Raw genomic sequence first — 25,361 nt, 5'->3', positions numbered from 1 at the left:
TCTCTCTCTCTCTCTCTGTCTCTGTCTCTGTCTCTCTCTCTTTCTCACACACACACACAAACACACACACACATACTCTACCCAATACACTCTAGTTTACAGGGCATTATCCTTTAAAATGACCCTGAGTTCAGCCTCAACTGACCTACAATTATCATCCTATATCTCTCCTCCTTTTCATGGCTAATCTCCCTGAGAAGACCATCTCTACTGGGTATCTCAAATTCTCTTCCTTTCAATCAGTTCTAAACCCTTTGCAATCAGGTTTCTGGGATCATCATTCAATGAAAGTGCTCTCTCCAAAGTTATCAGCGGTCTCAATTGCCAAATCTGATGACTTTTTCTCAGTCCCCATCCTAGGTCTGTAGGTAACCTTTGACACTGTCAATCACCCTCTTTCTGGATACTTTTCCCTCTGGGTTTTTGTGACATAGCTCCCTCCTGGTTCTCTTCCTACCTGCCTGACCACTCCTCAGTCTCCTTTGCTGGATCTACATGGAGGTAGTGCCCATTTGAACATAGATGTGCCCTCTTCTCTTCTACCCCTTATACAAGGGATTCTAAACCTAGGTCCATGAACTTTTTTTTTAAAGCAATTGGGATTAAGTAACTTGCCCAAGGTTACACGGCCAGGTGTTTCTGGGTGGGTGCTAAGTATCTGAGACCGGATTAGATCCCAGGTCTCCCAACTTTGGGGCCGGCACTCTTACTCACTGTGCCACCTGGCCACCCCATGATCCATGAACTTTTAAAAAATATTGTTTATTAACTATATTAAATATAATTATTTTTCTTTATAATCCCATATATTTTGTGCACTTAAAAATATTCTGAGGAGCCCATAGTTTTCACAAGACTGCCAAAGGGGTCCATGCCACAAAAAAAGGTAAGGACTGCTGTTCTATCCTTGGTGATCACATCAGCTCCCATGAGTTCAACAATCATTTCTGTTCAGATGATTCCCAGATCTACACATCAGTCTTGACTTCTCTCCTGTTTTCAGGTCTCAAATCCCTAATGACCTTTTGAATGTCTCAAATTGAACATGTTCAAAATAGAACTTTCCCCAAAATAGAATCTTTTCCCCCAAAAAAACCTTTCTCCTCTTTGAAGCTTCTCTAATACTGTCCATCATCCCAGGCATCCAGGCTCAAAATGCTGGTGGTGTCCTTGATGACTCAGTCAAGCTCACCCCACATCACCAATTTGTTATCTAGTCTTGTTTCTACCTTCTTAGCATTTCATCTGTACAGGCCCCTTCTCTCCACTCACGCAGACACCACCTTGGCACAGCCCTCGTCACTCCTGGCCTGCATCATTGCAATAGCTTCCTAATTGAATTCCTGCTTCAGGTTTCTCTCCACTTCAATTCATCCTCCCCTCTGCTGTCAAAGTGATTTTCCCAAAGCACAAGAATTAATCATCTCTCTCTGTCTCTCTCTTTGTGTCTGTTTGTCTCTCTTACACACACACACACACACACACACACACACACACACTCCCTCCCAATACACTCTGGTTTATAGGGCATTATCCTTTAAAATGACTCTGAGTTCAACTATAACTTAAGCTGTCCACAGTTCTACACCAACTTACCCCTTCCTCTGCCCTCTGCCTCTTTTAGTTGGATTAATTTAGTCTGATTAACAGAATCAAAGATGTAGCTTCTTCCTTTTAGGTCTTCAGAAAAACAAGTCTTATCTACCTCCTCAAGGAAGACTTAAGTCTAATTTCAAAGACGTTGGAACTGAATCTCAGAGCAGCTGTGACTTGCCCAAGATCACACAGCTAATAAGTAGAGACAGAACTAGAACCCAAATCCTCTGACTCCAAATCCAGGAATTTTCACTGTATATCACATGGTTCTATGGCTCTAGTTAACTATACTCTGCATCTGGTACATTACTTTCTAAGAATAACAATAATAATTCGATTTACATAGTGCTTTAAGGTTTGCAAAGCACTTCACAAATATCGCCTCATTTGATCTTCACAACTCTAAGAGGTAGGTGCTAATATTATCCCCATTTTCTAGATGAGTAAACTGAGGTTGACAGAGGCCAGATGATGACTTACCCAGGGTCACAAAGCTAAGAAGTATCTGAGGCAGCATTTGAACCCAGATCTTTCTGATTCCAGGTCCAATGCCCTATCCACTATGCCAATATGTCATACCTGCTTATCTGTAAGATTCCTCGAGGGCATGAACTGTGATATTTACTTCTTTATACATCCTCATAATATCTATAGTAGGTATTTAATAAACATTTGATTGTTGGGGCAGGTATTATTATCTGTAGGCTGGGAAGCTGTAAGTTCTAGAAGGGAACTGACCTGCCCAAGGTCACAAGCCAGTTAGTCACAGAACCAAGAGTAAACAAAGGCCAGGTTTTAAGATTGGTTATTCATGACCATCTTCACGATGCTATGTTGCCACTCCATTCATGCCCTGTTTTGAGAAGGCAGTCTCCCACGATTGGAGAAACACTGGCTTCAGAGCCTGAAATCAGGCTCCCAGTCCCAGTGTTGCCATACAAAAGCTGTGTGGTTGTGGGGAAGTCATTTCCCCACTCTAGGACTTTATTTTCCTACCTGTAAAGGGAAGTGCCTGGATCACCTGGGGGAATCTGCTCTAACATTCTGCTGTCTTGTCTCTCTCCCAAAGGGTAGCAGCCCTCAGGACTCTGGGCAGGTTCCAGAGCTCTAGGAAAAGCTGAGTTTGGGCAACTGCTCAGTGGCTGAAATCTTAAATTGCTGCCATCTGTAGGCATTTGAGAGCCCATGGTGATGGAAACTGGCCATATGGCTGGCTTGGGTCAGACCCTCCTTTTGGGTCCAAAGGAAAACACGGGAATAACCATCATCGCCAGGAGAGAACTTAGAGGAGCTGATTACTGGCTTCCCAGACCTCCTCTACCTCCAGCTTCCTCAGTGGACCAACCTTGCTTTTCTCATGACCCAGATCACTGGTTTCATTGAAAGAACCCTCAGCTCGTGCACACAGAGCCAGGAGACCAGAATTATAATCCTGTTTCATCTCTAACTTCAAGGCTTCATCTCTGTAGGTCTTAATTTCCTAGACTAGGGATAATCATATCTGACCTTTTAGCTTCAAATAGACTGGTAGTAACCACCATAAAAATAATTTGAAAAAAGTCATTCATTTCAATTCAACGAATGGTTAGTAAATGCTTGCTGTGTACAGAATATGGTGCCAGGCACGATCCAAAGTGCAGTTAAGACACCATTCCTCCCTCAAGGAGCTTACAGGCTAGTGAACAAATGATGAAAACACAAAGAGCTACAGCTTACAATATAATAAGGTAAGTGCACGAGAGGTCCAAGTAAAATGCTACATAGGGTCTTCAGGGAGTTGCTGGGGTTGGGACAGGGAAGGGATCATTGCTGACTTGGCAGTATAGAATCCTGGAAGTCTTCATGGGGGCAGTGGCATTTCAACTGGGCCTTAAAGGATTTCCAGAAGGGACAGAGGAAAAGGATGTAGAAAAAGGGACATTGGAGGAAACTGTGAGCAAAGGGACAGAGGTGGGAAAGTACCGGATATACACTGGGAATGGAGAGCAGTCCAGTTTTACTGGATAGAATGCCGTTGACTTGGAAGGGAAAAGACTAGACAGGCAGAGTGGCATCAGATTGTAAAGGGGCTTGAATGCCAGGCCAAAGTCTGAACTTTAATTAAGAGTCAGTAGGGAGCTAGTGAAGAGTTTTGAGCAGGGTTACCTGATTAGGTCTGTGAATAAGGCAGATTAGTATGGTAGTAGTGGAAAAATACACTGGAGAGAGGAGAAAAATAAAGGCAAGAACACCTATAAGGAAGCTATTTCAGTAGCTAAGATGGTTGGTGATGAGGGCCTTCACTAGTCAGCAAACCCTTATTAAGCACTCATTATTTTCCAGGCATGGTTCTAAATACTGGACAAGTGTCACCAGGTTGGTGGAAGTAGGAACAGAAAGGAAGAGGGAACATGAAAGAAATAAAAACACCTTAAAGAGGAAACCACCACTGATACCACCATCATTCTAGGGCTGTGTAGCCCTCACTCACTGAAGATCGCTACTTCCCCATTACTGACATATACTCCAATTTTACCCACATGTATAAGATATGAGGCCTAATTTCCTATGACTACACTGGGGAACACCCAAGGACATCCTGCTTTAGCTATTTACCCTCTGTGGCTGAGAATGGTGATTCAAAATTAAGTTGTCTCCCACTGAATGAGATACTGGGCCAGAAGAAGGCAGTCAGCTGGCCCTCTGGTGAAATAAGGCCCCAGGCTGGATTAGTCTAACATAAAAAAAGCTGGAGTCTGAGTCAGAGACCCTGGATTCAAATCCTGCCTCAATCACTTACTAGCTGCATGATGGTTGGCACGTTCTTCCCTCATTCTGGTCCTCAGTTTCCCCTTTTGTGAAATGAGGGATTTGGACCAGAGGACCTCTACAGTCCCATCCAGGTGTAACATTCTGACATTCTGTTCTTCTGTGACTCTAGGATCTAGCCAGTGACTTTCTTCTTAGAGGCTCGACCTTGGCTTCACACTTCCGGGGGTGAGCTTCCCCTTCTCTGTGAGAGGAGGAGGTGACTGACTGCTTCCTCTTGCCTCCTCCCAGGGGTAGAGTGAGGACACAGACACAGGAGGGAGGCCCAGTTGCTGATCCCTTTGAAGGGGTGGGATTCAGCATTAGCTGTGTGGAAGCCTCTTGCCAGTAGCAAGATGTTACTGTGTTTCTGCTCCAGCAAGGAGCTGAAGAGAAGACAGGTCGTTCTGACAGGGCTATTTATAGCAGGAGCCTCTCCAATGTGTGGGCTCTGCCACACAGAAACACAGGAAGTGCCCCCCCATCCCGGGGGGGACCCCATCTCCCAGGGTTGCAGATGAGAGTTGATGGAGAAGAGGAATCCTTTAGAAACTCATCTCTTCTCATTCCATAGGGAGGAAAAAGCCAAGGAAAAAGAAATCTGCATGATGTAAGGAGGGGAATCTTTTAAAAATCCCCTTTGGATGCAAGGCTGAGTTAGAACCGAGTTCTGGAAAATGCTATTTAAAAATAATACATTTTTGTAGCATTCCCATAAGGGAAGCTGCCCCATCAGATTCCTCCCCCTCATCCCCACCCCCAAGCCACACGTATCTCTCCCTGAGCCCAGCCCATCACTTCAGCCACAGTGACATGCCACCCACCCCACCCCCTTAACCCAGCTCTACTGAGGTGATTTCCTCACTCATCTACCAGGCCGAAACATGTGGGGCTCCAGGCTGAAAGGGAATCATCTGGTGGAGAAAGTATCTATGCATGATATCAAAGCTCATTATAATTCAGCCCAAACCCTGCAAAAGCAGCAATCCTCCAGAGAGCAGGAAGAAAGAGGTGTTAAAATTATCACCACCATTTTCCACCTCCAAAGCATTTATTAATCACCCCTCTGTGTGGTAGGCTATACTTTGTTCTTGGGGTCTGGAGGCCTGTGCTAGGGTAGAGACCTGTGTTTGACACTTGAAAATTGTGTGGTCCTGGGCAAGTCATCTTACTTCTCTGAACCTTCATTTCTTATATGTAAAATGGGGATAATACATCAACAAGAATTTATTTAGTGCCTAATATGTACCAGGTACTGTAGATGTAAGGCCATAAGACCTGCCTTACTTGCTTCTTCCAGGAGGAAAGTGTTTTGAAAAATTTTAAACACCATATAAAGGTGAGCTATTATTTCACTATCTTGAGTTAGCCTGGCATGGACTCAATCCTTTACAGGATCAGATTTTAAGATTGGCAAGACACAAGAATTATTATACCCACTTTATAGGTAAGATACTAAGGGTCAGAGAGATGAAATGATTTACCCAGCCACAGACTCACAGAATTGGAGACTTGAAAGGGACCTCTAGTCCAATTCAAACATGAAAGGAATCCCTGCTATAATAATATCTGACAAGTAGCCATCTATCCTCTTTCTGAAGTCCATCAAGGTAGGAAAACTCACTACCTCTCGAGGCAGCCTAGTCTGCTTTAATGATTGTTGTTGTTCAGTCATGTTCCACTCTTTGTGACCTCATTTGGGGTTTTCTCCATGAAGATACTGGAGTGATTTGCCATTTCCTTCTCCAGCTCATTTTATAGATGAGGAAACTGAGGCAGACAAGGCTGTGACTTGCCCAGGGTCACACAGTTAGAAAGTGTCTGAGGCTGAATTTAAACTTAGGAAGAAGATTCTTCCTGTCTCCAGGCCTGGCACTTGATTCACTGTGCCACCAAATTGCCTTCTCTAAAGATTAGAAAGCCTAAACTGACTTCCTGAACACCTACTCAACCTCACTGTTCTGGGTTTTGTCCTCTGGGGCCAAACTGGAAAAAAAATCTAGCCTTTCCTTTATATGACAATCCTTCAAGTCCCTGAAGACAGTTACCATGTCCTCCCTGGATCTCCTCTTCTCCAGATTAAACATGCCCAGTTCTTTAACCCATCTTCACATGTCATGGACTCAAGGCCCTTCACCCATGTTGACTGCTCTCCTCTGTACACTCTAGTTTATCAGTGTTCTCCTTACACTGGGTGCCCAGAACCAAACACAATATCCCAGATGATGTCTGATGAGGACAGAGTAGAGGAGGATCCCTCCTTTCCTGGAAGTTAGGCCTCTTTGAATGCAGCCCAAAGCCACCAGATTTTTTAGGTTGCTCCATCACACAGCTAAAAAAAGTATAATCAGATCCAAGTCCTCAAACTCAAAATCCAACATGTTCATCTCTAGGTCCTGCCACCATGAAGACCAAGCAACTATAGTGGGAAAGGGCAGAGATAACACTGAACCAACACACAAAGTGTGGAGAAAAGAACTCTGATTTTTACCAAGCAGAGAAAGGTGAAGGGAACTGGGGGGGGGGAGGCAGGGGGGCTATGAGAGTTCTTTTCTCCACACTTTGTGTGTTGGTTCAGTGTTATCTCTGCCCTTTCCCACTATAGTTGCGGGGGGGGGGGGGGGGCAGGGGGAGGGAGAGGGGCTATGGGTAGAGGTACAAGAGGTTGGAGGGAGAGAGGGATCCCCTGGTTGTTATGATCACCTCCCAGATATGAGACCATAGAGTTCAGTTTAAGCAAGAGCTCTTGGCAAGGTGAATTATTGATAGGGAGGTACCAGAGATGAGACTGAGATCTTTTTTGTTGTTGTTAATTATAATCCGGACAAGAATCTTGAATTAATGATGAGCCTGCCACACACCTGTGAAATTTAACAGCTCAATCTCCCCCAACAAATGTTCCCTTTTCAAACAGCCTCTCCCAGAGTTTGGCTCAGAGCCCTCCTCTACTGATTAAAAAAAAAAAGCCAAGCAAACAACTCTGCCACCACTCTAGCCAAGATATGTTACAGATAGTGAGACAAAACTGCAACCATTTTGTGGGGACATGTTGGTTGTGTTTGGGAAGCAGTCGGGGGAACACCCCCAATTCCAAAGTTTCATGTAAGCCATGGTAGGTACCCAAAGCAATCCAGGAAGTTAAAACTATGAAGTGTGCGAAAATTATTAACTCAGAGGCTTTCAAGACAGCCCTCCTCTTTAAAAACCCTTGACTTCTGCAGAGTTGGAGAACTCTGTTTTAAGATGGTTTCTGAGCAAAGCCCTATGGGGACTGAAACGCGGAAGTCTCCACCTTTGTCCTGCTAAGAGCTGGAGCAGCATCCACCTTCCAGTTAATCCTTCTGGGGCATGTATTTAGCTCATAAAGGCAGAGGGTGTTGCCAACTTTCACCCTCTTACATTCACTGGGCCACGACCCCACCAGGAGATCACACCATCATCACAGTTAGGGCAGACCACCCAACCTAGGGCTAGAGGATGGTTCTGATAAGATTAAAATGGGAGAAACCAAAACTACCCTGGGCAATTTGCCTAAAGGTGCCAGGCCATCCAGTATCTGCTATCCAGCCTGGCATCTTCAGGAGAGGCAGCCTCACATATCCCAAAGGCAAAAAAAAAAAAAAAGCCTGCCCACTCATACCCAGAGAAACAGACAGACAGACATGTCACTTCCTTCTGGGTGTGAGGCATCCCTCCTGTCAGAGAATCTGGGTAGCTGAAGGAGCCCTTGGTGCTCATTCTCCAACACAGGGGTTATCTCCCCCCAAATCAAAGTAGCTCCCTCCCTCTTTGGATTTTCCTTTTTTACCTTGGAGGGGGTCTTGCTCTGTGCATTCCTGAAAAAGGAAGTCTTGGCAGTAAAGAAGCAGTCCTCTAAGTCCTCTTCCAGGCTGCAGTACCCACTGCTCATGGTGCTGTCCACGGTCATCTACCGCGGGCTCCCGCGACGGGAGGCGGCTCTTTAGCTCATGGGCGCGAGGCAGCCCGGGGGCAGCGTGCGCGGTAGTGAGACCCCCGGAGCTCCGAATGCGGCAGCGAGCGAGAGGATGTCTTAATTCAGTTCCTGTTCAGCCAGCCAGGCAGCGGGATCCTGTGTGCTCAGCTCCCCCGTGCTCCTGCTTCCAACACCTCCTCTCCTCCAATTCCTCCGCTTCTGCTGGCTTTTCTTGCCCCCTCCTTCCTTTACTTTAAAGAAAGGACGGCTGGCTCCTCGGCAAGCTAACCTTTTCCCTTCTCCGCCCACAGCCCTCCTTTCCCCAATAGGCGCAGCTACAAAACACCGGTGTCAGACCTGGGTGAGTTTCTTCCTTGCCTCCCTCTCAAACTCACTCACCATCTGCGGTTTAATCTCCTTGCTGTCGCAGCAGGGCTGAGCATGCAAAGCTCAACATCTCCCCACTGCCCCCCACCCCCTCTCCCCTTTCCTGCCACTCTCAGAGTTTGCAGTAGAGTTCAGAAGCCACTTCCTCTCGCAAGGTTTCTCTTCAGGCTTCCTTCAAGCTGTCATAAGTCCGGGGGGGGGGGGAGGGGCAGGCTGGGCTGGGGGGCTGCCAGCCAACCTCTCTGGGGGCCCAGGTAAGGATGGGTGATGGCAGCCCTCAAGCCTGATTGGGGGGCTGAGAGCAGGACCGCAGGAAACACAGCCCACTCTCCATCAGCCATAGTGGATTGGGTGATATGGATAGAAATGTGCAAGATTCTCTTCCTTCTTCTCTAGCTCTCCTACACCCAGTGGCAGACCTTCTGGCTTTCTGCTTCTGGGGTAAGAAATCTGGGGCAATCGACATGAATAGAGAAATAAAAGAGACTCAATAAATGCCAGTCGTTCAAGAAATAGCATTTTAGCTGAGGAGTTGTCAGAAGAGACTTAGAAAGTCCTGGAGAACTTATGCCAAGTGTATGCAAACCGTCTCTCATACACCTGACCCAGGGTCCTTAGGAATTGCAGAGGGGGGATTAATTTTTAGAGATTCTCGATATTGCACAGAGCTTATTTACATATTCTTAGATGACTAAGAGAAGTTTCTGCTAGACTCTGCCCAGTTCCAACATCGGGGACAGGTCATTTGCAAATCCCCATTTGACTGGCTGGAATAATGCTTGTGAATCTGTTAGGCTGTCTTACAAAGATGTGCAAAGGTTCCATTGCCCTCTGGAAAATATGTCATAAGGTAAGGCTGGTCATCTCCCCTTCAACCTCTGGTCCCCATGATAACAGACCTAGAGCTAGGAGAGATATCAGAGCCATCTACTCATAACCCCATTATTGTGCATATGAAGGAAACTAAAGGCCCAACATGATTAAAGAACTGATCTGAGGTCATATGGGGGAAAGAGGTAGGATTTGAACCCACAACGTCTGACTCTGGAGCCAGTATTCTTTTTACTATGCCAGGCTGCCTCCTATGGGCTAGTGCCGGAACACATTTGCTCATTTCCTCAGCATTATACAGGTACCATCCTAGCCTTAAAGATAATGGGGCTTAGGGGCAGCTAGGTGGCACAGTGAATAGAGTACCGACTCTGGAGTCAGGAGGAACTGAGTTCAAATTTGGCCTCAGACACTTGACACACTTAATTAGCCATGTGACTTTGAGCAAGTCACTCAACCCCAATTGCCCTCCAAAAAAAAAGCAAAAAAAAAAAAAAAAGATAATGGGGCTAAGAGCCCAAAGAAAATGTGGCAATGCCTTTAGATACCTGGAACTAATGGCAGGACAGTAGATGCCCAGTCTTAGGGCCCTAACTATACCTGTAAGATTACAAAGGACCTTGTGTATGCCCTGGCTTAATTGAGGCCTCTTCAATACTGAATTCCTGCTACCCCAAGTCACAAGCCATTCCATGAAGCCCCAAGAGCTAGTTCCTTCAGTAGAACCTGGCTCTTTCTGCCATTTAGATGTTCAGGCAGGTTCCCCAATGGAAACTTGGTGGAAGGGAAGACTCTGCCCTTCTCCACTAAACTACAAACTCAGTTTCAAGTGTAGAATATCATGAAGAAGACCTTCCCCACTTTAGCTAATGCTAATAATAGTCCAGAAAGGTTATAGAATTTGTTTATGGTAACAAAAATATCCACCGCAGGACAAGAACTGAAGTCTCCCAACTTCAACTGTTACGTTTTTTTTTTCCTTTACACCACAGTGACTCTCTGAATTTGTTGTTGCCAGGGGGGTTCAGAAGGCAGTTTGAACTGGCTCCCTCTTCTCCACACAAACCTTTTCCCAGAAGCCTAAGAGTGCCTGGCAGGCACAAACACATGATAACTAAAACCCTGCACCCCACAGGCCTCCTTGGCTCAGACAGCAAAGTCAATACCAGTAGCTGCCTCAGCCTCTGGTCACAAGAGAACAAATGGCCCTAGGTGGCAGAGGTCAGTGGAGGGAACAGATGCAACAAGAATGAAAGAAAAAGGTGCCCAATTTTAATGAAGCAAACTTCTCTCCAAGCGAGTGATTTGGGAGTAGCTTTTTTAGGGATGCTCTCCCCACCCCACCCAATACTCCCCAGGAAGATTATCGGGGTTAGGGAAGCTTCATCAGCCCTTTCCCTTATTCAGTGCACATCCCAAATCAATGATAAATGATGTGAAGATAGGGGATCTGCCGATTATACTAGCCATCAATAATAGGGGCGCTGGCTTTGTCCTGAAAAAGTCTAGGGAATGTTTGCTTTTCACTGTACCATTTAGGTAGGCGGCGATCTTGGATATGTTTTCAGAAACAAGCCGCCAACTGTACCCAGAAATACTTCATATTCTTAGAATGGTTCAGGGCTCCCAGAAAGGGTCCTGCTGAGCAGCTCATTTGAAATGTGCACTTTAAAAAGACTATTTAGAATAAGCCTTTTAAACACTATATCCAAAATATTCCTTCTCCAGGAAATAGAGGGGAGATTCAAACTGTGAGTGACGTCTGAGATGCCTGGCCAGATTGGAAAGAATTCTTAAATGATGGTGTTTTTATAGGATGCCACGTGTCATTCCAAACATGCTTATCAATACCATTTTTGGTACAAAGCTTCATGCTTCCCAAAACACTTTCATTTCCACTAACTTTTTTTATTTCGCTCAATCAATAAGCATTTATTAAATTAAATACCTACTATGAACCAAGGCAGCTAGGTGGTCCAGTGGGTAGAGCATTGAGCTTGGAATCAGGAAGACTCATTTCCCTGAGTTCAAATCTAGCCTCAGACACTAACTAGCTGTGTGACTCTGGGCAAGTCACTTAACTCTGTTTACCTTAGTTTTCCCATCTGTAAAATGAGCTAGACAAGAAAATGGCAAACTACTCCAGTATTTTGGCCAAGAAAACCCCAAAATGGGATCATGGAGAGTCAGACCCAACTGAAAACGACTAGACAAAAACAACTATGTGCCAAGCTCTGGGGAATATGCAACTCACTTGGCGATGAATCATTTTGTACTTATCCAGGCAATCATACTGGGCCCATACTAGAATTCCTTCCATGTTGGCAGAATCTACCAGAATACCTCCATCAAAAGGCAGTACAGTGGACAAAGTGCTGAGTCTGGCGTCAGGAAAACCTAAGTTCAATCGCTGTGGTCCGCCTCAGTTTTCCCAACCGTAAAATAGGGATTGTGAGGATAAAATGAGATAATATTTGTAAACTACTTAGCACAGGGTCAGGCACACAGAACATGTTTCATAAATGCTCCCTTCCTTCCATGAACTCTTTAGGACAACCCTATGAGTGAGGATAACAGTTTTACCAATAAGGAAACTGAGCCCCAGAAGGGACCTGCTCAAGGCTACCCAACTAATTAATGACAGAACCAAGACTGGAACTAAGTTCAAATTTTCTGATTCCTACTTTTCTGGTTCTGAGTCCAAATGAGTCCAGTCTTCATAGTGAGACAGAAGCCAGGCTATGTCAACAGGGTCCCTAGATTGAGAAGGAATCTTTGTTGTGGTTGTTGAGATATTTTTCTGTTGTATCCAGTGCTTTTTGATTCCATTTTGAGGTTTTCTTGGCAAAGATACTAGAATGATTTGCCCCTTCATTCTCCAGGTCATTTTACAGATGAGGAAACTGAGGAAAACAGGGTTAAGTGACTTGCCCAGGGTCATACAGTTAGTAAGCATCTAAGGCTAGATTTGAATTCATGACAATGAGTATTCTTGACTCCAAGCCCACTACTCTATCCACTGTGCCACTTTATGTAAAGTGCTTTGCAAATCTTGCAAATATTATTACTGTAGAAGATTCTACCAAGCCGGAAAAGCTTTGGGTGCACTCCTGGAGATAGATTGTGCTTTATTCTGGGAAGTAGAATAGCTTCTTTCTTCCTCACTCCCCATAGCCAGTTGCCTGGTCTTTGTTCATTCTACTTTCACAGCATCCTTGCATCTTCCCCTTCCCTCCACTCACATAGTGACCACCCTTGCCCAGGCCTTCATCATGTCTCACCGGGGCTACTGCAATGACTTTCTAAGTGATCTCCCTGCCTCAAGTCTCCCCACTGCCAACCCTCTTCTTCGGCTACATCACACTCAGTAACTCCCTTGTGCTTCCAAGATAAAACACAAATTCTTTTGTCTGCCATTTAAAGTCTTGCAGTCCATGGGGCGGCTAGGTGGCACAATGAATAGAGCACTGGGCCTGGCAGTCAGGAGGACCTGAGTTCAAATCTGGCCTCAGACACTTAACACTTACTAGACCTGTGACCTTGAGCAAGTCACTTACCCCCAATTGCCCTGCCTTCCCCCCTCCAAAAAAAAAAAAAAGCAAAACAAAATAAAGTCTTGCGGTCTGGTTCTAGTGGAGCTTTCTAGGTTCATTACACCTCATTGCTATTCATACTCTCCAGCCAAACGTGATTCCTTGCTGTTCTTCATAGACAACATTCCATCTCAGGACAGACAAGCTGTCTACCAGCTTGAAATGCCCTCCCTCCTCATCTCTGACTCTTGGAATTCCCAGAATCCTTCAAAACTGGGCTCAACCATCACCTCCTTCCTAGGGCTTTTCTTACTCCCTCTCCCCCAATTGTTAACCCCTTACTCCAAACCTCTCATATTTATTGGAACATATTTTATGTTGAAATGTGGAAATACTAGGATGTGTCATAGATGTGATTTCCTTAGTTTTTAGACAATCATTTGATAATAAATTTCATGTTATTCCTGTGGAAAAGACAAAGAAATGTGGTCATCATGAGAATACAGTTAGATGGAGTTTGAAAAAAGATGAGTAGTCAAGGAGTAGTTGTTACTAGTTGAATGTCCGTTTGGTAGGAGATTTCTAATGGAGTGCCCAAGGAACCCATGCTTGGCCCTGTCCTGGTTAACATCTTTATTAGTGGCTTGGCGAGAGGCAGAGAGAGCATGTTCAAATCTGCAAATAATACAAAGTTGGGAGAGGTAGCTAATGGCTTATTAGGTAGAGTCAGGATCACAAGATCTTGACAGGCTGGGGCGTTCTTTTCATTTTCAGATGGAAATGGAATAACTATCCATGTCAAGTCTTACAGTTGGATTAAAAAAAAATCAATCTTAGAATGATAGGATGGGGGCGGCAGCTTATCTGAAAGAGAGCCTGGGTGAACCCAGGTGAACCATCAGCTCAGTAGGAGTCAGCAATGTGATGTGGTAGCCAGAAGAGCTGGCTTGATATGGGGCTACGTTAAGAGAGGCAGAAGTTCAAGGAGAGCTGCCTTTTATGTGTTGCCTTCCCCATTTGAACATAAGCTCCTTGAAGCAGAGACTATCTTTCCTTTTGTTTGTATTTATGTTTCCAGTACTAGGGGGCACCTAGGTGGCCCATTGAATAGAGTGTGGGACCTGGAGTCAGGAAGACTCATCTTTGTGAGTTCAAATGTGACCTTAGACAGGCAAGTTATTTAACCCTGTTTACCTCAGTTCCTCATCTGTAAAATGAACAACATAGTGCCTGGCACACAGTAAGTGCTTAATAAAAGTTTGTGGATCTCCTGACTAAAGAAGTGAGAGTTCTTCTGTATTCCACCCTGAGAAGACCACTTCTGGAACAAAGTATTACATTCTGGGCCCCAGACTTTAAGGAGAGCTTTGATAGGCAGGATGTAGGGGTAGAGAGGGAAAATCCCGAGGAGGTCAACCAGGATAATCCATATTGTGTCACAATAAGCCGAAGCTCTGGGGGATGCTTAGGCTGAAGAAAATTCAGGGGAGACATGATTCTGTATTCAGGTATTCAAAGGATTGTCTTGTTGTAGTAGGAGCAATATCCACCAGGGTCCCTCTCAAATAAATTGGGTTAGTTTCTCCCCTGTCCCCTACCCCCTGACACTACACATAGTCATGCACAAAACTTAACTGGCCCAAGGGACTAAGGCTTGAACCATGGCTATAGTTTTCTGGTGGCCTAAACACCAAAAGCAGAGCATGAGGAATCAGGAGGTCCTCCCTTGGTACCAGCATGCCAAACACAGAGGCAGGTAAGCTGTACCCAACAACCAAATCAATGCTGTGTCCTTGCTGAATATACTTCCCGTGTTGTGGTTAAGAAAAAAAAAACTCCTTTTGGGATGCCCATCAATTGGGAGATAGCTAAACAAGCTGTGGTATGTGAATGTAATGGAATACTATTGTGCTATAAGAAATGAGGAGCAGACAGACTTTTTTTTTTGCTTTTTGGAGGGCAATTGGGGTTAAGTGACTTGCCCAAAGTCACACGGCTAGTAAGTATGTCAAGTGTCTGAGGTCGGATTTGAACTCAGGTCCTCCGAACTCCAAGGCCGGTGCTCTATTCACTGCTCCACCTAGCCACCCTGCAGACAGACTTTTAATAACCTGGAAGAGACTTATATAAACTGATGCTGAGTGAAGGGAGCAGAACCAGGAGAACATTGTACACCATTACAGACACACTGTATCTGTATTGAATGACTTTGATAGACTGGGCTCCTCTCAGCAATGCAAGGCTATAAGACAACTCCAAGGGACTCATGATGGAGAGGGCTATCCACATCCAGAGAAAGAACTAGAGTCTGAGTGCAGAGTGAAGCAAACTACTTGCCCTCTCTCTTTTGTGTTTTGTTTTGTTCCTTCTTTCTCATTGTTCACTCCATTGGTTATAATCCTTTACAACTTGACTAATGTTTAATGTGAAGGTATATATCCAATGTGAAGGTATATATCCAATTACATGCCACCATGGCGGGGAGGGGAAAGGTGAGCGAAGGGGAAAATTTTGGATCTCAAGGGATTGTAGAACTGAATGTAGTAAACTAAAAGTAAATACCTAAATTTTTTTTAAACCTCCTTTTGTTAACAGATACATGTTCTATGGCTGTCTCGTGTTATGATAGACCCAAGTCTGAATCACTGGACTTGCTGCCCACACATATGGAGGAAGGATTAGACAGGTCATGTTTGGTGCCAGAGGATAAAACCAGGTGTAAGTGACAAAGAAGTCAATTTCAGTGTTGCTCCAGAGAAAAGTTCAATGCTCTGAGCTGTCCAAAAATGGGATGGGTTGCCTCAGAAGGTGGTGGGCTCTCCCTGGATGGAAGACCTCAAACAGAGGTTGGATGGCCACTTGTTGGGTATGTTCTATCAGAGATCAGTTTCATGAGATGGTTGCAGAGATCCTTTTCAATTTTAAAATTCTGTGAGTCTTTGAATGGAAACTTCTTGAAGGCAAAGACTGTTTCACTTTTGTCACTGCATCCCTAGCTCCTAGCACAGTTCCTGGTATGTGATTAGAGTTTAATAATTGCTTTTCGATTGAAGGTAATACTTTCTTTAGCCATGAAAGTCCATGAAACAAAAAAAGATACAAAATGGCTCTCAATCTGGGTTACCTTCCCCTCTTTGGTTCTGCAGTGATGGTGGGATAGAGGAAAAAAGGAACAGGAGGTGCTTAGAACCATGATTTCTAAGACTGTCTATAGACATAAGCTGAGCTGTTCATAAGTCAAATGTGAAAGCCTATTCCAGTGAACAAGGGGACAGAGCTCCAGAGGAAGAGAATCATATTAATATTTACATTCTCACTCTAAAAGAAGCCAAAAGACAAAATGAAATTTCATCTAAGTAGAATGATGGCTTTATGAGTTCTTCACAGAAAGGCAAATAAAGGAATGGGCAGAATTGCTTTGTTGTGTGTTTAAAAGCAACAAGAAACATAATTTCATGAGATATTTGGCTGCTTTGTGTTACAGTGCTTATGGTGGGCATTTGGCAAAGACTACCATGAAGGTAACTACAGTGTAAGTGCTTACATCTTAATATAGGACAAGGAAGAAGAGAAATCCTATGAAGAATAAGGTCCTTCAAATTAATCAACATATATTTTAATACTCAGAAATTTCAATGCAAAGATGGTCATAGGGCAAGACAAATGTTAAAAATATGACTCAGGAATAAACAAAAAAAAGACCAAAGGTTTCTAGACTCTTTAGATGTCTCCTGCCTATATATCAAGAATATCTATCTTCCCCAAGAAGAGAGATGGGAGGCATTCAACCTGGCAAGTTTGGAATGACATCACAAAAAACAAAATTGATGATGTCCTGGCAATAAGTAAAAGACTGGTTATTGAAGTAGGAGTCATTTTCTGATCAATTTTCTATGGGCAGTCCATCAACTTATAAGGGAGAAATGAAAATGAATGTGAATGAAAAAAATGAAAAGATATAGCATGCAATTGAAATAACTTCAACTTGACTAAACAAGTTATAGCTGACAAATGGGAAGTGGAGAAAAAGACAGACCATCATGTCCTACAGACAAAATCAGTCATCACAATGAAAGGACCATCAGCATCTAAAAACTGCCTCAGCTAGCAAATGACTGGTCTCTTTACCACTCAGAGAGGTATGGTGGCAAGGTAATAATATTGTAAAAGCTTGGGGGGGGGTTAAAATCCTATGGAAAAAGATGTTGAAACATTATGAGAAAAAAAAGAACAAGAGAAAATTATTGACGACATCACTTCATAAAACAAGAAATAGTGGAGAGAAAATAAGTTTATAGAAATCTTGGTAAAGGAACCAATTAAACCAGATCATCCCCAAAGCATCTGAGAATGAAACTGAAAAAATAACCAAATAAATAGATAACATGTCATGATCTCCCTTTGGACCCTAGCACCACGGCGACCAACATGCTTCAGGAAGAAGTAGAAAAGGCACAAAACAAAACAAAGATGAGAAAATGCGTCTGGGCTAGACCAAGTAGGCAAAGAATAGGACAGTGCTGGAGACAACAGTTTTGAAAGCTTTTGAAGGGATGGTTTCTCAAGATAGCTAAAAGAAGGGAGGAGACCAAACATGTAGAAAAAAATTACAGATTAACCCCCCAAATATAATCAAGATAATATCAATAACAACTGGTCTTTATGCCTACTTTCCCATTTCTGCAGTCTTTATGAGAATAATAGGGCAGCTACATGGCATTGTAGATAGAGTACCAGGAAGATTCATCTTCCTGAGTTCAAATCCAAAATCACACATTTACTAGCTATGTGACCCTGGGCAAGTCACTTAACCCTGTTTGCCTCAGTTCCACATTTGTAAAATGAGATGGAAAAGGAAATGGCAAACCACTCCAGTATCTTTACCCACAAAAAAGCCCCCAAAACACAACCTAAACAGGGTCATGAAGAGTCAAACATGACTGAATAACAACAACAAAAAAGTCATTTCTAGCGTTAGCATTCTCTGGGCCTATAAATCATTCATCCTCTAATCAAAATAACAATTCCTTGCATTTTCATAAAATTTCCACATCAGAGATAGTGTGGTACAATGGTAACAGATTTAGAGTTTTGGAATTTAGTCTGCGACTGAGAGTTAAAAAGCTGGGTTCAAATCCTGACTGTGATATCTCCTAACTGTGATCATGGAAATTTACTGATCCTCCTAACAGTCTGTTTCCTCATTTGTAAATGATGATGCTAAGACTTGTACTACTTCCTTCCAACAGCCATTCAGTCACCTGGCATTTATTAAGACTCAACAACAACAGCAGCATATCAAGGGCAACTCAGATGACGGTATGAGAAGGAAACAGGAAGGCTGTTCAAACAATGTTTTTATAGCCCTACGACTCACATATGACATTTTTACAGTCATTCAATTGACTGGAAGGTGCAGAGAACAAATGATTCCACTGTATTGGGTTTTTATTATTTTTATTATTATTACTATTAAAACAACCCACATTTGGGGCGGCCAGGTAGCACAGCGAGTAAGAGCACCGGCTCCAGTGTTGAGAACACCTGGAGATCGAATCCTGGGCTCAGACACTTAGCACCCACCCAGAAACACCTGGCCGTGTAAACTTGAGCAAGTTACTTAACCCCAATTGCTAAAAAAAAAAAACAAAACCCACATTTGATCCATGAAAGCAAATGCTGCCTCCAAGGCTCCCCTGAAACAAAATGTCTCCCATGGCTGTGGTAAAATTAGACAAGACGGCTTGGAAGGTGAAGCAGAGATACCTGACTCCACAGCCCTCTGATTATTAATCTTAACCAAGGCATATAAGATAGAGGCATATGTTCACTGGAGGTATTTATTACTATCACAGCTCTAATAGGATTCTGGTACCTGAGCAATGAGTGGAGAAGGGGAGGGGTGGCTTAGAGCATACTGATAAAGTACCATTTAAAGTACTACTTTATTGTATAGAATGCCGATGGGGAGGAAAGGGAATTGGTCTCTCTGTTCTGATGGCCACTCTTGTTCATGATTTAGGTAGCCTGGAGACAGAAGGCATAAGACTTGTGGAGCTTGAGCAATTGGGAGGCCATGATGTCCAGAGGGGTTGGGGTTGATACAGAGAAGACAATTATGAACTAGGTGTTAAACTTATTGGATAGAGTAAAGTAATTACTTGGTAGTCTACAGGTGACAGCAACAAAGTTCTGCAAAGGGTAGTGTGAATTGTCAAGGAGAAAAGGGTGTCATCTCAGGGAATGATGATGTCAAAAAGAGGGTCTGAAAGTAGCACTGGGGAACAAGGACTGAGCCGACTCATCCTCCTGGATTGGTTCTGAATGTCAGGGGGGTGTGAGAGAAGGAGCAGCTGATCTCAGAATGTGGGGTCGGGGGGCAACAATGTGGTGTCCTCAGAAGAAAGTTAGTTTTGGTGAGCACCAGAAGAGGAAAGGGATGTGAAAAGAAGAGATCTAGGATGAGGGGGTGTTTAACCTTAGAGCAGTGTTCCAGAGGTTGTCATGGAAAAGGGACTAGAGAGAGCTAGGACTGAGTCAACTATGGGAATAAACATTTATATTGCACCTACTTGATAAGTGCTTTTATAAATACTGTCTCATTTGATCCTTACAACCACCCTTTGAGGTAGGTGTTGTTATTATCCCCATTTTACAGTTGAGGAAACTGAGGCAAACAGTATCTGAGGCTGGATTTAATTTGAACTCAGGTCCTTCTGACTCCAAGGCCAATGCTCTATCCACTCTACCACCTAGCTGCTCTGAACTCACTACTTTTTAAAGCAGCCCATTTCTACTTTTGGACAACTATTTCCTGACCTTAAATCTAAATTGTTCTCTTTATAATGTCAACCTATCATGCCCTCTGGCATTAAAAAGATCGGGTCTGGTACCTCCAGCACATGATAGTCCTTCAAAGGTATAAAGTTATCAGGTTATTCCAGACTAAACATGCCTACTTTCTCCTATGAAGAAGGGGAATCCTCCTATGACATGGGCTCAAGACTCTTCACTATGCTGGTTACCTTTCTCTGGACCCTCTCCAGCTGTTCTTTATGAATGTTCTTCTGTTGTCCATAACTGAACATGTACTCCAGATGAAGTCCGAAAGGGCCAAGTACAAGTGGACAACTGCCTCCCTATTCCTGGAAGGTGACCTCTCCTGATGTAGTTCAAGGTCACATCAGCTTTTTTAGCCACCCCATCATACCAATGAATCACTGAATTTGCCACCCACTAAAACTCCAGATCCTTTTCAGAACAACTGCTAACTATCCATGCTGCCCCCCATCTCATATTTATGGAGTTGATTGTGCCTAAATGAAAGACTTTACATTTATGCCTAATGAACTTCATCTTTTAAGATTTAGCTCAATGGGGACATCTAGATGGAGCAGTGAATACAGCACCAGCCCAGAAGTCAGGAGGACTTCAAATTCAGCCTCAGACACTTAACATACTAGCTGTGTGACCTTGGGCAAGTCATTTAACCCCAATTGCCTTGCCTTCCCTCCTCCAAAAAAAAAATTTAGCTCAATGAACTAACTCATCCATTTCCTTTTGGATCTTATCATTAAATGTGTTAGCTATCCCATCAGCTTTGTGTTGCCTATAAACAAGAGGAATATGCTATGTTTGCCACAATCCAAGCAATCATTAAAACTGTTAAACAGCACAGGGACAAGTGCAAATTCCTGGGGTATTCCACCAGAGATTTCTTGCCCCAGAGACAACTGACACCTTTACAAGTACTTTTAGAGTCTGGTCATCCAATCAGAACTGAATCCATTTAATATGGATTATGATAATAACATCTCTCTCCTCCTCCACAAGAATTATTGGAATGGAAAACTTTATCAAAAGCTTTGCTAAATGTCTAGGTAGACTATTTCCACAGCATTCCTCATGCTAGCTTAGTAATGGCGCAAAAAAAGGAAATGAACTGAGTCTGGTATGACTTGCTCTTAATGAAGTCAGGCTTGCCCTTAGCGTCAGAATCGCTGCTTCCCTTTCTAGACACTTGCCAACGCTTTCTTCAAAGATCTATTCTAGAATTTTCCCAGGAATCAAAGTCAAGCTCACTGGCCTATCACTTGCAGACTCTGTTCTCTTCCCCTTTTCTATTTTTGAAAGATGAGAACAACATTTGCCTGTGTCCAGTCTTGTGGGTTTTCTCGGCTTTTCTGTGATTTTTCAAATAAATATTACTGATAGTGACCTAGAGGTCACATTTGCCAGTGCTTATACCAAGGATGTTGTTCCCTGAGCCAAGTGATTTGAATTCCTTATGGGCACCAAAGTGCTTTCTTACTATCTTTTTATTTATCTTAATTATCCCTATGAATTATTTTTATCTGTTATTTTCCTTTACAGAAGAAACAGAAACAAATTAAGAATTAAATATTGCTGTCTTCTCTGTGTATTGTCAGTGCTCATCATTCCATCTGTTGTATAAAGCAGTCCTCTACTTTCTTTAGTTTTCTATTTTTTATTAATATAATTTTAAAAAAAACCCTTTTTTTCTTAATTTCCTTTGCCAACTTGAGAGGGAAGGTGACTGACTCAAAGTCATAGCAATAAAGATTCTAAATTCTAAAATATTTACTTCTTATGTGCTAGGTACCATGCTCCTGAGTTCTTCAATTAGCATTTTATAAAGTGCCTACTATGTACCAGGCAGTTTGCCAAATGTTTAGGGTACAAAAAGAGCAAAATACAGTCTTTGGGATGGTTAGGTGGCACAGTGAGTAGAGCACCGGCCCTGGAATCAGGAGGACCTGAGTTCAAATCCGGCCTCAGACACTTAACACAAAAACTAGCTGTGTGATCTTGGGCAAGTCACTTAACCCCAATTGCCCTAAAAACAAGGCAAAAAAAAAAAGACAGACTCATTTTTTAGGGAGATCAGTTTGCTAGGCTTATATAAGATCATGTCTTACTAACTAAGGCAAGAACCAGAAGGCTTATTGGAATGAGAGAATCTGCAATGCCAAGGAGTCCTGGGAAGCTTCAGGCGAGCCAACTAGCCTAGTTCAGAACCACAGTGACCTCTCCCTCCCTGGCTCAGTGGAAGCCAAATTCTGAGTGCTATGTCTGGAGAAACACAGAGATGTTTTTCCTGTGCCTCCTCAGCTCCCCCGTGTGATGGTACCACGTAAGAGCACTGGTCCATCCATCAGCCGCCAGGCTTAGGGTGGGCCAGGGAACCTCATCTTTCAGTGGGGTTTAGGAAAAGCCAGATCAGGATTTGGAAGACAAGAGGCTAGACAGCGATGTAAGCAAGGGGCCCCGAGCCAGGAAAGTTGGAATTCGATGCCAGCTGAGTCACTGTCTCCCTGCAGGGTCGGAGTGGGCTGCTTTTCAGGGGGGCCCTGCACTTCTGTGTCTGCCTCAGGGAAGACAGACGGAAATTTTTAAGGAGTTGGTTTTTAGGGCCCCTTTGAGCTCTTAACTGATTTTAATTCTACAGAGGGGGGAGCCAGAAAAATTTTGTGATGGAAAGCATTGGGGTGGGGGAGGAGGGAGGGATGGTCTTGCCTAGAAGGTACAATTTGAGCTGAGCTTTGAAGGAAACAAGGAATTTTAAGAGGTATCAAAGGGGAGCTTGGGGGCAGGGCTGGGGGTGGTGGTGTATTCCAGCTTTGGGGAAAGGGCTGTGCAAGGCCTGAGGAACAGCAAAAAGGTCGGTCGGGCTAAACCGAAGAGTTTAGGTGGGGGAGTGATGCCTGAAATGATAAGAAGCAGCAAGGTCTTGAAGGGCTTTAAATGTCAGAGTTTTGTCTTTGATCTCAGAGGTAATAGGCAGCCCCTGGAATTTATTGAGCAGAGGAGTGACATGGTCAGAGCTGTGCCTTTGAGTCATTTTGGCAGCCATAAGGAAGATAGGGGAAGAGAAGATAATGGACTTCTCTATTGTTTGAGTTGAGAAATAGTCATGCTGGGACCCCTTAGCAAAGAGTCAGTGACTACTACGACTACTACTCTTCATCTTTCTTTTCTTGATTGTTTTCTTGATAGATTTTTTTCTTGGTAGCAGTTACATATAATTCTTTAACTTGCTTTATCCAGAGGGGAGGGAGGCTGAATAGAAGGGCAGTGAAAGAAGGCTGGATTTGGGAGCAGTCAGACCCCCAAATCTGAGTAGCAAGTCACTCACAGAGCTAGAAGGGGCCTTCTGTTGGCTCTGGGCATTTTCTCTGGCAGTCTCCCATTCCTGGAACACTCTCCCTCCTCTGATCTGACTACTGACCCTCCTTGCTTCCTTTATAGAGCAATTACAATTCCACCTTCTACAGGAAGCCTTCCCTAATGCGTCTTAATTCCAGTGCCCTTCCTCTGATAATTATTTCCTATTTATCCCATATGTAGCTTGCTTTGTATATGTTTGTTTACATGTTGCATCCCCCATTGGATTGTAAGCTCCTTGAGGGCAGGGACCATTTTTGCCTCTTTTTGTATCCTTAGCACAGTGCCTGGCACATGTTGACATTGTTTCAGTTGTGACCGACTTTATGACCCCATTTGGGTTTTTCTTGGCAAAGATACTGGAGAGGTTTGCCATTTACTTCTCCAGTTCATTTTACAGATGAGGAAACTGAGGCCAACAGGGTTAAGTTCACTTGCCCAGGGTCATGGCTAGGAAGTATCTGAGGACAGATGTGAACACAGAAAGAGGAGTCTTCCTAACACCAGGTCCAATACTCGATCTGCTGTGCACATAGTAGGTGCTTCATAAGTGGTTGGGTTGTTTTTTTTTAATCAGTTGTTTAATTAATCTGGTCCAACCCTCATTTTTTACTGTTCAGGAAACCAAGTCTCAGGCTGTGATTTGTTTAGGGTCACCCAGGCAGATCTCAAGACTCCAAGTCCGTTCCACTATCCTTAGTTGCCTCCTAATTCAACTTCTGTGGACCTAGTTTCCTCATGATTAAAATTCTGGATTGTACCTGATGAACTCAGAGTTCCCTCCCAGTGCTTAGTCTATGGCCCAGTGATTCTCAGAGCTCTATTCTGGGGTGTTGTGAGAGTCAAATGAGATAATGAATGTAAAGCACTTTGTAAATCTTAAATTGAACAATAAAATATCAGTTGTTATTGTTAATATTATTCAGAGCCCCCCCAGATCTCCAATCTACTGATGACTTCATTCCCTAGCCTTTCTCCTGCATTCCCATGAGCTCCGGCTAACAATACAAGGGCGTGGTGGTAAATGTTTAACAACTGGATGGGGAAGGGGTGGGAATTAGGAAGAGTGAACCATGTGTGCACCCATATGTAGAAGTTTAATCTTATTATTAATATTTTCTTAAGTGTAGAAATCAAAACTATAAATCAGACCCCTGTTTGTAGCCAATTTCTGAAATTTAAATGTTCCCAATAAAATTTTAACAACCAGCTCTCCACTGTCGAGTACAATCTGGTCTCTCCTCCACTGTACACCCAGAGTCATCTGAATCGATAACCCCCTGTGCCCTGTCTTATGAGTGGGACCTGGCATAAAAACCATCCTCTGAATTCAGCTTCCAAGTTCTAGGCTGTGGCCTGCCCTCTCCCCAGCACCTCTAAGAGAAATGTAATAATGACAACAACAACAAGAATAATAAACTAATCTTTACATAATGCTTCAAAATTTACAAAGTATTTTACAGATATTATCTCATTGGACCCTTATAACAACTCTGTGAGGGAGATGCTATTGTTGCCCCATTTCACAGATGAGGAAACTGAGGCTTATAGAGAGAGGCTATATGACTTGCCCATGGTCCCACAGCTACCACGTGCTGGAGGTGAGATTTGACTCCAGATTTTTTCTAACTCCAAGTCCAATACTTTATCCATCATTCATTTAATCAGCAGATATTTATAATGCACCTACTGCATGCCAGATGCTAGGTGGAGACACAAAAAAACTAAACAAAACAGCTCCTTCCTCGGAGGAGCTTTCATCCTGGGCAAACACAGAAATTTAGATACTAAATATATGCAAAGTATAGGCAAAGCAACTTCCCAGGGGAGAGCACTAGGTGACTGAGTGCGGAGGGGCTGATTTAAGATTAGTGACAGTGAAGTTAGCTTTGGAGGAAGCCAAGGGATTGTCAGAGGCCCAGGTGAGGAGGCAGTCTATTCCAGGCTGTGTACCATAGGACTTCGACCCGACGTTTTTGGGCAAGATCACCTCTAAGGTCCTTCCCAGCCCTCTCCCCTGTGTGCCCTCCACTGCTCACTCCCTCTTTGTAAATAAAACTCTTTAATCCTCAGGGCCTCAATGTTCACATCTATAATTGGGAAAAAGC

At 43.6% G+C, this 25,361-nt stretch overlaps 1 protein-coding gene across 3 annotated transcripts in view; it reads right to left on the bottom strand.

Moving 5' to 3' along the window:
* Positions 1 to 25,361, bottom strand: part of RASSF5 (Ras association domain family member 5) — a 107,033-nt gene that overhangs the window by 35,154 nt on the left and 46,518 nt on the right. Inside the window, exon 1 of one of the 3 annotated variants that reach the window (XM_069074730.1) lies at positions 8,192 to 8,777. The exons of the other annotated variants lie outside the window; for them this stretch is intronic. Within the exon in view, the coding sequence (XP_068930831.1) occupies positions 8,192 to 8,311 (120 nt within the window). The 5' untranslated portion in view covers positions 8,312 to 8,777. Of the gene's footprint in view, positions 1 to 8,191; positions 8,778 to 25,361 lie in introns of those variants that run through there. 3 annotated transcript variants of the gene reach the window in all.

Source organism: Petaurus breviceps, unplaced genomic scaffold (assembly GCF_028583685.1).
Source record: "Petaurus breviceps papuanus isolate PSGF00001 unplaced genomic scaffold, PetGlider_PUasm1.0 90895, whole genome shotgun sequence".
In the NCBI taxonomy this organism is placed as follows: domain Eukaryota; kingdom Metazoa; phylum Chordata; class Mammalia; order Diprotodontia; family Petauridae; genus Petaurus; species Petaurus breviceps.
This window is presented reverse-complemented; position numbering and strand designations above follow the sequence as displayed.